Source organism: Cyclopterus lumpus, chromosome 3 (genome assembly GCF_009769545.1).
Source record: "Cyclopterus lumpus isolate fCycLum1 chromosome 3, fCycLum1.pri, whole genome shotgun sequence".
In the NCBI taxonomy this organism is placed as follows: domain Eukaryota; kingdom Metazoa; phylum Chordata; class Actinopteri; order Perciformes; family Cyclopteridae; genus Cyclopterus; species Cyclopterus lumpus.
Genome location: NC_046968.1, coordinates 11,917,617 through 11,933,647, shown reverse-complemented (window position 1 = coordinate 11,933,647; position 16,031 = coordinate 11,917,617). Strand labels below are relative to the sequence as shown.

Sequence of the window (16,031 nt, the reverse complement as noted above, 5' to 3'; positions counted from 1 at the left end):
CTTGTAATTGAATAATTGACAAACCCAGCACTGCCATAAAAACAAAATGTTAACTGTGTGGTTATTGTAGATTGTCAGTGCTACACCAGGAGATACAGTACAGTATGTTTTGGTTCCTGAGGTTATTGAAAAGTTCATAAAAGCCCTCTGATGTAAAGCTTCAGAAAAGATGTTTGACAATAGAGGAAAGTGACAGGTTTTCGAAAGACAAATGTGCAAGGAAAAGATTTTTCAAAGATTATAAACTTAGCTTCCATTTACAAACAGTTGAATTACTGTTTGAATTACCTTTTTTTGTTTATCTCATATGGAGTTTACATTTAAATCTAAGGAATAGTTTGACAGTATGGAGAGCTAGATGAGACGACCCTTATGGGCATATCTTAAATATGAAGCTCGAGCCAGGAGTCAGCTAGCTTAGCTTAGCATGAAGACTGGAAAGGGCAAGCTACCATGGCTTTGTCCGAAGGTAACAAAAGACTTTAAAACTCACTCCTAGCTCCAGTTACATATTTACCGTGCAGATGTTTCTTCTCAGCAAGAAAGTGAATAAGCATATTTCCTAACATGTCATACTATTCCTTTAAACATCAAAATGAATGGAAAGCAGCCACAAAACATGTGATTGTTGACTAGATTCACGTCTCCCTCAGGACTTCTCGCCATGTGGGGGGTAGTGGTCTCGCTGAAAGAGCAGAGTCACACCCTTTCTGAAGCGGTGGTCCCTGACACTGTAGATAATGACATTACAGCAACTGTTTCCTGTCAGGATCCAGAAGGCTAAAAAAGAAAAGTTACACCAGGTGTATCCCACCACGTTCCCGAGCACAAACACTGCGATGGGAGAGAAGGATGCTGTGAAGGCGAATGTCAGTATGCCAATTGTCTTGGCAGCTTTGATGTCTGAAAAGGAGGGCCTGTGAGAGCATCCTCCTCCTACCGCTGCCCCTCCTCTCCCATCACTCAGACTCCCCTCTGACAGCAGTTTGCGTTTTCGGGAGTACCGTCGGATGCTCGTGAAAGACACAATGTTCACTACTAATGTGCCACCGAGCAATGTGAAGTCAAAAGTTGGGAATAACAGCAAAATGTTGGCATCAGGTGGCAGCTGGCTGCCGAACAAGAGTGGTGTGTAGTTACACATACGACTGCACTCATTGTACTCCAATGTGAAGTTTCTGCTGAAGATGAGGGGTGCAAGAGCTAGCAGGAAGCTGGCAGCCCAGGAGAGCAGGATGAGGAACAGAGTTCTTCTCCGGGTAACCAGGGCGTCCTTGTGGAGGGGCCGTAGGATGGCCACGCTTCGCTCCAGCGTCATGAGGAAGATGGTGCTGATGGAGACAAAGGTGCATCCAGCAAACACAGGACCAATCAGCATGCAGGGCTGCCAAGGGCTCACCGGTCCCCCGAGAGAAGGGGAGGTGGCCGGGGAAATAGAGATGCCCTGGTACCAAATGGGAGGCGCGCTGGTCACCATCAGTGAGATCTCAGTGTAGATGGAGAACGGGACCACGAGGACACCGACCATCATGTCTGCTATGGCCAGAGACACTGTCAAAGAGAGAGAGACACAAAGAACAAGAGGGCTAAGGGAACACATCCAAGCTGTTTTCTAGTCAATGCACTTCCAGCTCTTTTTGATAGAATTGCACTATGAGTGTGAGAATGTGTGAGCATTTTAATTACAACCTTGTCGGTGCAAAATGGGCAACATTTCAATTCGATAAGGTAAACTACCAAGACCTTCTTAGATCTTTGTAATTAGACCTTAGAAGGCTTTTGCTATTGGTTGATGCATTCTTGTTCGTTAACAATATTGATTTGAATAGAAACATTTTGCCATTTATTTATTTTCAGTATGAAGATTAAACTTCTGCTGAAGGGAACCTCCCCTGTGGAAAGCACTTCAACACTAATCTAAGCTTATTTTAGTTTAATGATGGATTTGCATTGAATGCTAAGATGATCAACAACATTTACCTTTCAGGTATCCCTGGGGTGTTCGGGACTGCCTTGTTTGCACAAAGACAGTAAGGGTGACCACATTTCCAACCACAATGGCAAATGCCAGGCTCACCATGAACACCACTGCCAAAGTGCGATTGATAAATCCACAGCAACAGAGGGTGCACAGCGGCGCCAGTGACTGGCCCGAACCGAGTCCTTCCTGAGCGGCTGCAGTGACGTTAAATGGACAGTCTGTAGTCGGCAGCAGAACTGCTGTACGCCCAGGAACACTGACGTTGGGAAGCTGGGCAGTCATGGCCCAGGATAGACTGTGACACTTGTGATTTGTAGGCCGCTCAGGAAAACATGTTCTTGAGTGGGACACGATACTGATGAGAAATGAAAAATAGATGAAGGTTAAATGGTCCGTCCAAATAATGAACCAATATTGTAAGAAGCAGTATATACTGTTGGTATGTCATTAATTAATGTTAAGTCTTATGGCACAACTCTCTCTCACTCAAAAACAAATCAACACACGTCAACCATGTTTTTACTATTGAGACCGCAGCCCACTCCCTTATTGACTCTTTGGTCAACATATCAATGACACGTAGTTTTTTTAATCCTAGATTTAAAAAGAAAAACAGTGTGCAGTGATTTTGTGGTTAGATGCTGTTGTTGTCCCTGAAGCACATCGATAATGTCAGTTGCTGAGACCAAGTTCAGTACCACATGTCTTCCTCAGCTGATAACCAAATACACGAGTCCTTCAATCATTTATGCTGTTCACTGGGCTGGAGAACAGGAAGGTACACACATCCAAGAAAACATAGGGTAACAGGAATGAACATATTCAGACCGGAACAACCAAATCCCATGTTCTCACTCTGGCCTTGGGCACAGGAACAGCCAATGAAACTTCACAGCTGTGAGACTTGAAATCCTGTGCCAGTTATCAGCAGTGAATGAGCCTTTAGAATAATGAGGAAGTTTTGTTGTCTGTGACCAACACATTGTTTAGGATTTAATGAAGACTCAGACGATTTGAGTATGAAAGATCCGCAAAGCTCAGCGGCCCCACAACTAGTTCACATATGCTTGATTACTGTGAATTAGAATATCAGTCTTCTTTCCACAAATTAGATTCAAAGTCACTGATTGTAAAAACACTTCGGAATTGTCACTACAGTGAATTAAATCCTCTAATAAAACATATATGTATGTAAAAGAGATAATACAACTTTTCAATCCTTTCTAGTTTTTTTCTATGATATCCGTTTGCAGTGCTAACAGCAGAGAACAAGTGGAAATTGTTACTTGAAACAGTCTTTTCTAAGCATCCTTAACTAAAGGCTCAGCTAGTCTCCCTACAAATTAACCCTTGCATTATGTTGAGAATGGCTATACTTCCTTATTGTTTGGGGTCACATATAATCCACAGCTGTATGTATACAAAGATAATAACAATCATTGCAAATGTAATTGTAAAAAATATGTAATTAAGTATATCCCTTTGCTACAAGCCGGGCCTGGTGATGATGCTGATGGTACCTATTAAGGGTCGATCAGGAGGTCTATCTCCTCTTCTAATCCTCATAAATAGAATACTTTAGGATCTGTGATAGATATGCTGCATAAATAATGGTGTCAACACCAATCATATGTGGAGAACATGAGCACACCCGGTATTTAACTATTAACTGATGGAAACAGATATATGTAGAAGCATGTCATCAATTAAAAAGTCATGTTTATAAGCAAATGTTGTCAAATTAGTATCAAGCTGATAAAACAATGTTAACAACCTCGCAGATTAATTTCACATTTTACTATTCAGATATACGCTGTAACTAAATGTAATTCTGGGATTAGCAGAATCCACCAATACTCTTCTGTTTGGTGAAAGTCAGACTGGGAGAAGATTCATCTGCCTTTATGCTTTTGATATACACTTCACTCCTTTGACTACGTAAGACTACAGCAGCAACATTTCATAACTTCAAGGACATTATTTACAAGAGGCTAAGATTTAGAAAACAGTGTTTTGAAAGTTAACATTATAAGAATCTTGTGAATACTGAAAAACTGAAGTGACTAAGAGGCTTGGGAGGGAATCAGTGTATCTTTGCTTCAGCTTTTTATCGTATACCATCAGTCAATCAAATACATAGATTATTAAATCAATTATTTTGAATGCAGTATAAACAGGGATGTTAAAAAGTAACGAATGAAACGATTGGATGATTTGTAAAACAAATGGTATTTTTAACAGCTTGAGGCAATTGTTTTCATGTCATGACAGAGCAAATCCTTTTAATTTCACTGAAAAAAAATATATTTTTGGGAGAAAAGAGGATGAACCTCATTAATGGGCTTTTGGCCTTTACCTTGAGTGAAGATGACAGGCGGAAGTCTTCCCTGTGGCAAGACCTCAGGCGTGGTGAGACGAGCAGCTGAGAGCAAAGACACACACACACACACAGACACACACACACGCACACACACAGATACACACACACACACACACCCACACACAGTACAACTGTTAGAAAGATACAACCCCAATAACTCTTCATAATCAGTACAGATTGAGAATTCTGGGCCTAGTTGTCTGTGTAAAATACAAACACAGCACAACATGGACTAACATAGGCCATAATATTGTATAATAATAATTAATATAATAAATGTCGTTGAAACAGTTCAACATATTTCAACATATTTGAATAACAAGGTTAGCTAAATTAATGTAATGTAAGAGGATGAGTAGAAATAATGTGTTTGCTAAAACATGCAATCTCAAGATACCAAGAAAACAACTAACATCTCTTCAAACCATAGACTGTATGCTTCAAACACATAAATAAGCTCTGAATCGTAAACAGTGGACCAGTCTTCAAACTCTGTCCTTTGAAATACATATTTTGATTTCATGGCAGTCCATCCAATAGTTGTCAGTCTTAAAAACAAATGTCAATCTCATGGTGGTGCTATGGGAGAAGTCAGAGGATCCACAAAGTTGCTGGGAGTCAATCACCAGATATGTCTTTTCAAATAATTCATGGCAATGCATCCAATAGTTGACGAGAGATTTCGGTCTGAAATGTGACTGTCAACTGACCAACCGACTGACCAGACTTTTCCTTGACATCCCTTCAGCTGTATGTCTCTTAGCCGTGGCTGGGCTAAATCAAGTTATCAGCTTTAACTGACTACTGCTTTTGCTAAAGATGGCTTTCATTAATTGATTACATGTATAAGTATATAACTCATATTTAATTGGGCCCCTTTAATGGTGTCACAGTTGTCATCCTCTGGGGACCATTGTGCTGCAATAGCTGTGTTTAGGTGTAGGTTGTTCATGCATGCAGTGAATTTCCTTTGACAGGGCTGTGTCCCTGAGTGACAGGTCGGGCATATGTAGGAAGACTGTGGGGGCTTGGTCCGGGCTCTCGGGCCAGAAGGGTCATTTGCAGTAATGATGGACAGGCTGGCTTAAAGCCGCCTGAGGCCGTCTGCCACAGCACATGAGCAGAAAGACAATTTTCTCTTCACATCTTGGTCATTCTGTCTGTGTTTGTTTCCCTTGTGTTGGTCAGAGAAGTGCCCAAACATCACATTCATACACATACACACACACACACACACGATAAGTGTTATTATCTTATTATTGTTGTTTTAACCTTTATCTCATTTACAACTGTGGCAATACATTTTCTTTGGCAGCATTTATTCGTGTGTGTCTGTCAACACTGGTTTACTTTTCTCTGTATTTAAAAAAAACCATAACATAAACATCACCTATTTATTAAACTATACAGTATTATATAATTAAATCTATAAAGTCATGCCCCTCTTCCCAGGCTAAGCCTAATATTTTGTAAAATAAATAACACAGCGCTAAATTTATGATAGTAAATACTCATGTTTTCTCAATCCATCATAATTCTAAATTCAAAGATAATATAAATTAGGGGTGATGTTACACTTGAATATCGTATCGATTCTCAAAAGACTATTGATATATATTTTTGTAAGTTACACACAGATTCATGGCAGGCAGTGGTTTATTTTGTGTTGTGTTTGAACCCCCAAAAGCAAGATAGCAGCGTTTTAATCTGTCAAATTGTAGTGCTTTGATGTTGGATGTTACAGAACTGAACAATGCAAATGCCGGTCACACTGATTGCATCAAACAATTTATGCATCTGGCGGTTTAATTTGGCTTAATCTGGCCTATTCAATTTACCAAATTTAATAGGTTACTGTTGAATTGATTGATGAAACTTCTATTTCCATCCTGTCAATGAGTCCCAGTCTATATTACACATATTTCCCTCGTCAATTTACTCCATCAACTGCTGCTGCCTGCCTGTGCCACATTTATTTTAAAGGAAGCAATCTCATATGATCTAACTTTAACAAGAAATATTTATTCATACTGCAGTACATGCATTGCCATGTAAATGTGTCTCTTGGGAAAGCATTGCTCATACTCAGTCTATTATTTGAATTAAAATATTTTGATGACATATCTATATGTATATATCTATCATATTGCTATATAGGCTACTTAGTAATAATTAAATGTATCACACCTGGAAGACATAGTCAATCAACTTTTAAAATGTAACACATTGATTAATATCAAGAGCACTAACCGTAAAGTATTCTCAGCATAATTATGTTTATATATATTTTTAAACAAACAAATGTAAATAAAAGTTATATTTTCTTGTCTGGTATTTATCATGGAAAAGGCGTGTCATATAATACCACACATACACATAAAACAAATAATCAGATGTGATAATCTTACCAGCATTTCCACTATTATGGACCAGAGCAGTTGTGCAGACAGAGGTTGATAAAAGGAAAACAATCCAGTATGAAAGCGCTGAATCAGTAGAGTTAAAATCCAGAGAAGAAGAGAGTGGAGATGTAGTCCTCTTCTGGTTCATTCTCCTAAGAAACACACATTCAGCACAAACCCTCTCACGCACTCCAGCTCTCTGTCGCTGTGATTCAGCCTCTCCTCCACCCCTCTCGTTCTGTGGAGCGCTCAACCTCCAGTCCCAGTGCTCTTGCTTCCCCCTCCCCTCACCCTCCGAGTGCCTTCTCACATGGACATGCTCTTCCCTTCAAGGTAAAGTCCACAGCAGCTCCTGTCTCGCTCTTCCTCCCACGTTCACCCTCTGATGTGCCTCATCTACCTCCTCTGATATGGTCCCCAAACATCTCTCATGCTTTGTATCGTACAGCCTCCATCACTGTTGAACTCTCGCTTTCAGGCCATGCTTAATCTTTAACTCTGTACTTTGTCCTTTTTTACTGTACACATTCACTCTTTGTATCTTTGTTGTGCCCACACTAATGACTATGTTCTACATTTCTAAGCCTCAGATCCTGTAGAAGAAAAAAAAAAGACAGAATGAATGAGCGAGACAGCGATGGAAATAGATCCCACTACATTGCACTAACGAGAGGTGACCCTATAACAGTATGACACGGGGTAAAATGCATCCATCGTTTCTTGGGCATTTGTCCGGATTTGCTCCCGATGGCCTTGGCCCGTTTCCGTGGCTTTAATCATGTACGGCACGCCGGTCATGTCCCATCCTCTTTGTGGCCCCCAGGGAACTACAGCACTCTAGTGAGACCCCTGCCCTCGGATATGATTTGAGACACTGGGCAGCATGTTGCCACATCACTGATTTGACCTTGCATTGACCTCTGCATACAAATATCATTCAACAGCAACGACTTTGAAACTGAAACGTAAAAGTTAAGCTCAGATTCCGAATATAAATGCTAAAGTGAAGTTGAATATACAACAATGTACATGCCAACAGTGTTATGTAACTTAATCCTCAAGGCTTTTGTAAACCTGCCAAATACATAACTAGAGGGCATATGCCGTGTCACAGGGTCCTACGATAAACGCGTCATATTGTATATCTGTTCTGCTTTCCAACAAGATATAACCTTGCTGCTTTGTGATTAAATGTGGGGGCCCAGTAGCTGTACCGCACACACTAGATTAACGCATGTTGCCTGCTGTCAACTAGAATGAGATACGCTGCGATAAAAGTTGTGCCATGAATGAAAAGCCACAAACCACATTTAACTGTATGGATTTTCTCTGAGGTTTTTGTGGACAGGAATTAATGTTTCTATTAAATAATATCTGCCAGACCAGGGGCTACTTTAGAGTAAAGCTAAATGTCTTTATTTAAATGCTACTTTGAGAGGCGACCTTTTGCCCTCGATGCCTAACATGCTAATCATGTAAATGCTTCGCTGTCGAGTCTGGACAATTTCTGTCGCATCGCTACGGCATACTTTCAAATAAAGGTTCTCAAAATTGTAAATGAATGTGTGTACGAAATGTTCTGCCAATTTATCTGGCAATTAATGACAGATTTCTCAGGAAACTTGTGGGAAATTTGACATGCTGGTGATGCTAGATGAAAAGTTAGTCACCAAAGCTACAATAAGTCCACCTGTCAGGAACATGAATGTCTAAAGGTTTTTTCATGGCTAGCCATATAATATTTGTTCAGTCTCCAAAATATCTCTAAAACTTTCTTTCAATGTTCTAAAAAAATACCCGTAGATAACCTGTGTGGTCTGTAACTACGGGAACCCTTTTAGTTTGGCTCTGTATTCCAACTTATTGGCTCTAAAATGAAACTGATGTGAAAGGGCTGAATTTCAGAGAAGAGAAGCGCTTCCTTGTGATTGGCTTCTGTGTTTGATCAAGTTAAGGGTGCACTTGCCTCGGGTCACTGAATACTGTAATGCTTTAGTAACACTGCCACCATGAAATTACTTCACTTGAAATTTTTTCTAATTATATGCGTTGACAGATAACCTTCAGGAAACTTTAAAGTCCAAGATATGAATCTGAAATCTAGTAAGGCTTGTTACATGTGGGAATGTGTGTGTTGCTGACTACATGGACTGGGAGAGGGAGGCTTGTCTCTCATAGTCCTATATATACAAATACACACTCATTTGTAAACACTGTTTGTATAAGATTAATTAAATTTGATTTGTTTAGCTAAAAATACTAATATTTTGTTGTTAATCTGTACCCTTTTTGTATTTCATATCTATCAGTATGCTTCTGCATCTGCTTTGGCATTGGATCGATTATATTAAATAGTTTAAAGGAGAGCATGTTTAATTACTTTGTTTAAGTAAAATGTTAAAGATAAAAATGAAAATAAAAATGAAGGTCATGAGCAACAAATACTTTTATGATTGTTATTCCAAACACTGTAACCTCTGTATGTTTTCTAGGAACACATTGTCATTGATGTTAAACTATTTGACAACTGCTGCATATTGAAATAATGTAAATCAATGTAAACAAAGATGCCAAATTCATCAAGGCAGCAAACTTTGAAATAATAATATAATTTAATTATAACATTTGAACTAATTATACACTTCTGTGACCTTGTAAATGTCCAAAGCATGCTGGACTTTCCTCCCTGCAGCATCTGACTTATTGCTGTCACACATAACCTTTTACTGCCAGGAATTTTACGTAATATTGGGTTTTTTTCCCCCGCAGTAAAAGAGTCAATATGTGTTTATTTGTTGTAATAACAAATTAAACAGTACAGTGTTATGAAATATCATTACCATCTCATCCACAAGAGATAAACATGCCAGCCTTGTTTACTTGTGGTAAACTGTGATGCAAAACTATGATGCAACCAGTACAAGCTCTCTAAGTCTTGTAAATTCAACACTGGCTTGTGAAGAAGCTTTACTTTGCAAAACCCCCAATCCTATTACAATCACAAACAGGATCCACCACAGAGGACTTAAAGATGGAAATATTAACTCAATCTACCATAACTCAACTCATATTGAATTAAAACATGATCAGGATGTTTTTCACTACACGGTCAAACCAAAATCATTCTCGAGAAGTGTTGTGCTGTAGTATTATTGACATTGTTGTGTAATGTTACAAACTGAGTGAATTATCTTTATCATTATTAATTATTATTATCACTACAATCACTTTATTTTGGACAAGAGAGAAACGTAATTTCAGATCTTTTGTATATTTACACAAATGAAAGAAATGACAATAAAGGTGACTCTGACTTTGACTTTGATGGTGAAACAGAGATTTCGCAAACCTTTATTTCAGATTCCAGGAATCAATGTTTTTTTTTGCCAAGCACAAATTTCCATTGGAAGAAGCTCAATATCTCAACAGATATAAATACTCCCTGCTCCAAACGGCACACTCAAGGTGGAGAGATTGTTGCCAACACTGCAGAAGATGAATAATATCAACATAATGCGGTAAGTTAAAATATTATTATTATTTATATTATACAATATTTTTTCATGTATCTCCCTTTGACTGACACCTGACTATAAATCTATCTTCCTTAGTACCAAATAGTATGCATGTATAACAGCAAAAGGGTTACAATATGTAAGTGTAATCATCATTTTACTATTAAAAGGACTGCTCTAATATCGTTTAAAACGCTTTCTTACTTGGTGAAATGATTTGTGAGCTCTAGTAAATAAAAGGCTTTGTTATTAAATTATTCGTTTACAATTTGTTCTTCATAATCTCTAAATGGTCGATGAAACATTGAGTGTGTGTTAATTGTGTGAATCTGTTGCTGTTTGAAGGGTTTCTCTGAGTCTGCTCCTGGCTGCATGGTCCTGTCTGGCTCCAACCTCAGGTAGCACGCGCTAACAAACACAAACATGCTATACGTGATAAACATGGTGTCTTCATTTAAAATGTTCAAGTTTTTGTTTTTATATCAATATTCTATTTGTATGATAACTGTCTTAAGTCTACAGCCATACGGTACCTGAGAAACGTTGCTTCGGGGTAAATGCTAATGTCAACTACTAACAATAATATTGATAACATGCTGAAATTTAAGTATAATATTTCCCATGTTTAGCACATCATTTCTTTACATTTTAACATTTGTTGATTACTAATAAAGTACAGCTGAGGCTGATAAGGAATCATTTTAAAAATATTTATTTAGCACTTGTTCAAAAACAAAGTTACAAAATGCAGTACGGTTCAAAATAGGATTAAAAGAAAGTAAATCAAAAGTAAAGGATACAATTCAGTTAATAAATAGCCATAATATAAATAACAGATTTTAAAAGTGGATAATGAGTTTGCATACATTAAATTGTCAGACAGGGAATTCACCTTCGATAAACCAAAGTAATGACCTGATGATGTTGCTAGATGAAAAGTGAATTTTCAGCTTCATGGTGCTGCAAGAGGAATAGTCAGAGTCTCTTCGTTGACACATTGTCTGGGAACAATGAATGTCTGTCCACGTGTTTTAATCAAATCAGTAGCAGTGGAGGTGACGTGAAAGTGGACACTTTGACCTGCTGGTGGCGATAGAGGAAAAGTTGGGAGAACACTGAAGTCAGATTCATCGTCTGGGATCAATTGTCACCTGTACCCGATTTTCATGGAAATCCATCCCATAATTGAGACTGGATGAGATAATTTAGTTTGGACCAAAGTGGCTATCTTTACCTGATAACTCAATTAAAAGCATACTCTGAGGTTAAACAGCTATTGTAAGACATTTAAGCTGGGATCATATACAGTCAGAATATATAACCCCACATGTGTCTATGTGACTAAACCAGAGATCCAGCAGCCTTTTTCATCAGAATATATTCAAGTGACCAAACGCTGCAGTTCTCTGAAGCTACTGTTTTACACTAATGGCTCCTCGATAGCGGCCGTTCAGATGGGGGATTCCTGCATGAAATGACACAGCCTTTCCTGCAGGGTCAGAGGGCGGGGCTACTACTGTTTATTTCAGATAATGCCCCTTCATTTGGCTTCAAAGCTAAAGTATCTGTCAGGGACATCGCCTGCTTCTCTGCTTCTCTTCAAACAGCCCTTACGGTAAACCCAACAGTCAGAGGCCACTAAGAGATGTGACAAAACTGACTGGAGGCATGTTGATCAATCTAAAGAGGGGAGCTACTTTTCATTAAAAAGACAAAAGTATATCAGAGAAAACATTAAATGTAACAGAACTATCTTCCATTTTCATGTGTCCTATTCATGCCGTCTCAGCATCAAACTAATTAGTCATTCATTCATTTAATTGCGCTTGTCAGCCATTGTTTTCTGTGTTGAATACATTTATTTAAACAGGACATCAGAAATACATCTTGGCAAATAAACCATGTCATGATAACAACTCCGTTAATAATCACAAACAGTGCAGAATGGACTGTGTACGAAGCATTCTGCATCACTCTAAAGAGAAGATCACTTTAACAAGTTTTCATGATTTTCACAGCAACACAAATCAACCATTGGGGGACTTGATTTTAAACAAAAGCCTGAATTTGACCAGATAGACAAGATTTTAACCTGTAAGCGCAATACTCAAAACCCACTGAAACATAATTTTTAACTAAATGTGATCAATGACATCAAAAGCATTGTTGTGTACCTAATTTACATTGTAGGTCACAAGGGAACAATATCTTTGAATATGAAACAGATAAAGAAAAATCCTTCAAATACAAAAAAAAACCCCAAAAACTGTATATGGACACAGAGATAGATACCATGTATACAATTTCAATAAATATCCCATTGTTTATTTCCCAGCCTTCAAGTTAGCATCACTCCGGTCCAGAAGAATGGTTGGGGGGACCCTGGCTCCTCATGTCCCCTGGCAGGCCATGGTCTACATTGCTGACAGTGTGCTGGACGGAGGCTATGCAGGCGGTGCTCTCATCTCCGACCGCTGGGTTTTGACGGCTGGCAGGAACCTGTTTGTTAGGAAGAGTCGGCCGGACACTCAAGGTCAAGATCCTGTCATTCCTAAAGTGTACTTGGGAATCACGGAGCGGGCAGAAGCTGATGTCTCCAGAGAGGTTGCTGTGGCGAAGGTGAGCCAGAAAGACATTTGATCTGAAATATGAAATGGACCTGTACTTGTAAAGCGCTTTTCTAGCCTTCTGACCACACAAAGCGCTTTAACACTACATGACATCATTCACCCATTCACACCTATTCACACACTGATGGGAGGAGCTACGGTTCCACCTGCCCATCAGGACTAACTAACTTTCACACCGGGAGCAATTTTGGGGTTAAGTATCTTGCCAAAGGACACATCAACATGGGCTAGCAGAGCCAGGGATCGAACCACCGATCCTCTGATTGAAGGACGACCCTGCTCACCACTGAGCCACAGTCACCCCATAAATACAAACATTTACCTATGCGACCATGTTCAGGCCCCAGCGGCCGCAATTCAAACGCATGTTGTTCGTCATTGGTGACTTCTTTAGATCCCGATAATGCAGTCCTGACTTGCAGAAAATATGTAAAATATAATGCACAAGTTTTTTTTTAACGTATCATATCTTTATGGCCGCAACATTATAGCAAATAAAGAGAAATTGATGTCTTGTGCATCTTATGATATTCTCCAACTATAATCTCTTTCAGAGGAGATGGCTTATTAGAATTTCTTTCATGTTTTGCAAGTGTGACACAGCTACAGTGTCGAAGAAGCATTGTCTGTTTTTCAGGATGTGTCTTGATTTAAGCCTTTATGAGCCTTGTGTAAGGAGGATTTTCTCAACCATAAAGCAGCATGTAATGACCAAAATAAATATTTAGCTTACCCTCACAGTTACTGCCTGCCGTTAGGAATTAAACTGTAATGTATTCAGGGTCATCATTTCTCACCACCCACCACTCACTCACCTTACTTTTTCTCATATGAAAATCAGAGCCATTTTGGGTCACTGCCCGGGAACGTTAGCTAGCTAACAGCGGCGTGACACGTTTGTAGTCACAAATGATGATGTGTTGTGATTGGCCTGGCGATATTCAAACACAACTGGATTATTGAAATTATTTTGCATTTTAATTTAATTTGAAGTTTTTTTTTGTTGGTTTTTTGTTTATTTATTCTTGAGCACATTTAGATTATCTAAATTATTCTTTTAAATCTAATATTACCTTTTGGCAGTACCACTGTGGTCAACTAGATGGTGCTCTGAGGTCCCCTAGGGCTTGGGAATAGTTGCAAAGTTTACACCATCCTGATGTCAGCAATACTCACTCATGCACTAAATGTGTATTAATCCCCGGCTGAAAATAGTCCCAGTCAAATACACTATTTACCCCCGTTTGAGTTATGTTTTCTAAAAACAACATCATTTGGACCAGTATGACAAACTAAATTATTGTTGCTTTTGGTCTTTTCATGGGATTTGTTGAAAGATATAGAATATCACCAAACTAAAATCTAAAAGTGAAGGTAAAAATAATAAATCTGGATATGGACAACATTTGGAATTTGTTTATACATCTACTTATATATATATATTTCAATATAACATTTCATGTTATATAATAAGATGGACATTCCTATTGCTGTGCTACTGCACTTCCATTGAAAGAAAATTAAAAAAGTAAAGACCAAACATGCAATCATATCTGGTATTTTACCTTCCCTCCGGCAGGTTGTTCTCCATCCAGCCTTCCAGAACCAATCTGAGTGGGACAACGACCTGGCGCTGATCCAGCTGAAGGAGCCCGTGGTTATGAGCGATAAAGTGACCCCCATCCCCCTGCCCGAGAGCGGCCAGGACGTGGCAGACACCGCAGGGTTGTCAGGCACCATCAGCGGCTGGGGCTGGGGGATCCTTCTCACCCCTGCCACATCACTCAAATACCTCGTACTTCCTCTGGCCAATCACTCTGACTGTAAGGCAGAATATGAACGTATCGAGCTCGCACCAGTTGTAGATGACAACATGTTCTGCACCGGACCCACCAAGTATGAGGAAAACGTTTGTTTTGGCGATGCAGGAGGCGCTCTGGCTGTCACAGATGCTGAAACTGGGGACATCTACGCTGCAGGGATCCTTTCCTATGACAAGTCCTGCAGGAGCTCCAAGTACGGCGTCTACATGAAGATTTCCTCGTATTTGCCCTGGATCCACAGTGTCATCAAAGGACATGCAGAGAAATCGCCTGTTCTGACCTAATGTCTATGTACTCATGGCAGCCATTGAGCTTCAGCCTCTGTTCTTTTGATTTTGTAGAGAAATCTTTGTAATGTCCGTAAATCTGTGAATTCTATGAAATGCTTGTAATGTTACCACCACTGCTGCGTTCTGTCACGTTCATGCTGCGATTAAAAAGGAACAAATATATAAATATCCAGTATTTGAAATTCTTCTTGTTTGCCATAATACACATAAATTGTCCCGCGAAGAACAATGTCATCTGTTCAGCAAATGGCCAAAAGGACAGCAATAGTAATTATAAAGGAGGAAGTAGCGTGACATTGTTTTTCATCCAGCTCCCTTTTCCATTATTTCCACAAGTACTACTGTCACTTTCCATTTGTACAAATGACTTGAGTTTCACTATGAAAGCCTTCAAAAGTCAAAGTGTGTGCTGTGATCCCCACATTTAAATGATAACTGTGTCTCGCCTCTCCCTAACGGCTGGTGTGTGATTGTTTTGAACAGCTATAAACACTTACCAACTAGTTTGTTTGTTTTCTTGAGGCCTCTTTGATTCAATAGTCAACTGCTGCGCCCACATCACATGTTGCACTGTTAGACAGTTAACTTTTAAAAGATTAAAAGATCTTGAGGGTTGAGATAACATTTCATCATGTGCAGTCATCAGCGCGAAAGCAAAAGTTGACGATGGAATTGAAATGAATGACGCAACTCCAAATCGTTTTTTAAGTGTTGCTCACAGATTGGTTGTTGTTTTTTCGGGACTGGAAAGATCGTATTGTCTGACAGATGTGTCCACTCTGATCATAAAACTGACCCAACAAAAATGGCCTTTCTCCTCGCTAAGAAAGTGGCGTGAGGACAGCTGCCTGTGCAGCCAGTACAGTTCAGTAGAGAAAGATAAGAAAGAAGTAAAAGTCCAAAGTGAATTGACGATGCTCTGCCTCTGGGTCTTTGTGTGTAATAAGAACATATAAGCTCAGGTTGAGGAGATGGGAGTGAAGAGGATGACACTCTTCATTAATGTCATC

At 39.2% G+C, this 16,031-nt stretch overlaps 2 protein-coding genes across 3 annotated transcripts; one reads left to right on the top strand and one right to left on the bottom strand.

Moving 5' to 3' along the window:
* Positions 1–649: 649 nt before the first annotated feature.
* On the bottom strand, positions 650–6,935 carry LOC117728646 (adenosine receptor A3-like). The gene is made up of 4 exons (XM_034529413.1): positions 6,770–6,935; positions 4,338–4,403; positions 1,981–2,336; positions 650–1,551 (listed from the first exon to the last, which is right to left on the bottom strand). Exons 3-4 carry the CDS (start codon positions 2,261–2,263, stop codon positions 650–652), a joined length of 1,185 nt encoding a protein of 394 aa, XP_034385304.1. The 5' UTR covers positions 2,264–2,336; positions 4,338–4,403; positions 6,770–6,935.
* A 3,221-nt stretch (positions 6,936–10,156) lies between these two features.
* On the top strand, positions 10,157–15,527 carry hp (haptoglobin). 2 transcript variants are annotated; one of them, XM_034529627.1, is made up of 5 exons: positions 10,209–10,281; positions 10,375–10,417; positions 10,624–10,676; positions 12,614–12,897; positions 14,488–15,527. In XM_034529627.1, coding segments are annotated over exons 2-5 (867 nt in total). In that variant the 5' UTR covers positions 10,209–10,281; positions 10,375–10,415; the 3' UTR covers positions 15,016–15,527. The 2 variants fall into 2 exon arrangements, with proteins under 2 accessions (XP_034385517.1, XP_034385518.1); XM_034529626.1 differs by lacking the exon at positions 10,375–10,417 and having other exon boundaries at positions 10,157–10,281.
* Positions 15,528–16,031: the final 504 nt, after the last annotated feature.